This window comes from Dermacentor variabilis, chromosome 11, assembly GCF_050947875.1.
Source record: "Dermacentor variabilis isolate Ectoservices chromosome 11, ASM5094787v1, whole genome shotgun sequence".
NCBI classification, from domain to species: Eukaryota; Metazoa; Arthropoda; class Arachnida; order Ixodida; family Ixodidae; genus Dermacentor; species Dermacentor variabilis.
The window spans coordinates 75105424-75107490 of record NC_134578.1 but is presented as its reverse complement, the minus strand read 5'-3'; the positions used below and the strand labels follow the sequence as shown (position 1 = coordinate 75107490).

The 2067-nt window shown below is 58.1% G+C and overlaps 1 protein-coding gene across 1 annotated transcript; it reads right to left on the bottom strand.

Moving 5' to 3' along the window:
* Nucleotides 1-615: 615 nt before the first annotated feature.
* Nucleotides 616-1380, bottom strand: LOC142563333 (uncharacterized). The gene has a single exon (XM_075673892.1). The coding sequence runs from the start codon at nucleotides 1378-1380 to the stop codon at nucleotides 616-618; it is 765 nt and encodes a 254-aa protein (XP_075530007.1).
* Nucleotides 1381-2067: the final 687 nt, after the last annotated feature.

Below are 2067 nucleotides of genomic sequence, written 5' to 3'. Positions count from 1 at the left end.
TGCCGAGCTCGAGCATGTGGTCGAATTCCTCTCGAGCTGCTTGCAGCTTTTGCGGGGACAGGCGACGTGGGCGTGCGTAAACTGGTGGGCCTGTGGTGACAATGTGGTGGCATACATTGTGTTTGACGGCCGCGCTGGCCTGTGGTGGCCGCATCAGTTCGGGGAAATCGCCGAGGATGCCAGTGAATCGTGCAGCGCCAGGCGGTGCTACGAGCGTGGGGCTGAGGGATGGGTGCCGGGATGGCTTCCTGCGCACTTCTGCTTGTGACAGGGGGTCCTGTAAATGCCGGTTGCGAACATCGATAAGTAGTCCGAAGTTGCGCAAGAAGTCCGCTCCCAGGGTGGCAAATTTTACGTCAGCCACGACGAAAATCCACCGAAACGTCCTCTTGAGGCCCAGGTCCAGCAAGAGGGAGCGTTGCCCGTACGTCGGTATCGTCGTATTGTTGACTGCTTGCAACGGTGCTGCGCACGGTCGTTTGCGGTCGTTTGGCGACGCCGGCACGACACTAACTTCCGCCCCTGTGTCGACTAAGAAACGAGCACCTCTTTCGCGATCGGTCAGGAAGAGAACCGATGGGCGACTATCCGACGGGGCGGGGGCACTGGTCACCCTCAGTGCTGGCCCGGGGCGTTTCCCGAATTTTCACAGGGCGACACACAGTTCCGTGCAGCGTTGCCGAATTTGCGGTGGTACCAGCACACCCCACGTTGTTGTGGTTGTGATGCGGTACGCTGTCGTGGTCGCTGGTTTCCGCTCGAGTGCAGCGCTGCGACGGTGTCTGCGAGGCGAGAAATTTCCTCTCGCACCTCTTGCAAGGAATTGGCGGACGGTGCGTCTGCGTGCACCGACGCGACGGTGGGCACGGCCACAGCCATGAGTTTGTCGGCGAGTTCGGCCATCTTGGCAAGGTCTGTCTCGCCCGACGCCGTGAGGCCTATCCGTACACTTGTGGGAAGCCTTTGTAGGAACAGTTCGCGCACTAAACGACCATCGCTTGCTGTCGCGTCGCCGGCCAGTTGTTGCATGTGGCGTAACAACTGGCTGGGTCGGCGGTCGCCAAGTTCGGCATCCTGCAGTAGCTGTTGGAGACGCTCCGGCTCTGTAGGTGTGACACGGCGAATCAGTGTCTCTTTTAGCCTCTGGTAGGCCTTCTCTGCGGGTGGCGTTAGCAGTAGGTCCCGCACCTCGCTGGCCGTCGCAGGCGGGAGGCTGCCCACGACGTGGTGGTATTTGGTGCTGTCAGCAGTGATGCGGCGTGCAGCGAACTGTGACTCAACTTGCATGAACCAAAGTTGCGGGTCGCCAGTCCAAAACGGAGGTAGCTTGACATCAAGTACGGCTACCGTGGGGCTGTCGGCGTCGCTTGGCTGGTTCATGGCGATCACGTGCGGGTCACCAATTGTTGGCACGCGCGAGGAAAGCAGAGACGAGGCGTGGGGCTTGGAGTCTCGGTGCCAACTAATCTTTATTCTTTGTACGCCGGCCCGCTCTCGGCGGCCGGCTGGCTATGGTCGACTGCGGTCGGCTCTGTTCCGCGCTGGCAGCACCGCGGCTTATCCGCGGCATATTTGTGTTCACCACAGAAGCAAGGGTGCTCTGAAAGCTCCCTTCACCCGTCCTCACGTAAGGAGCGGTTGCTGCATGCCTGGGTCCGAGATTTTCTCTTAAAAGCTTTACGTGAACACCAATGTTCAATAAAAAATGTATCGTCACACAATCTTTAAATTGAAGAGCTAATGTAGAGAAGCGTGGACGCTTTCTTCTAGTTTTGTTTACTAAACTTTAAAAAAAATTTGCGCATTACAGTGCAAAACTTGATGTGCTCCATCGACGCTGGCACTCTGGCGTCGTGCAACGCCTAGCAACGCCTAGCAACGCTTTCATGCCGCACGCGTGACTGAAAGGATCATGCCTGGCAAGACATACCGTGCTTTCGCTTCTCCGCAGGTCGGTGACAGCGTGCATGCGCACGCAAAGGTCACGTGGTAAAGCAGTGAGGTGAAGTGCTCGTTCAGGGCCAGGAGCGGCGTAAGGACGCATGAAGGTAGCTTTGGAGCTACCTT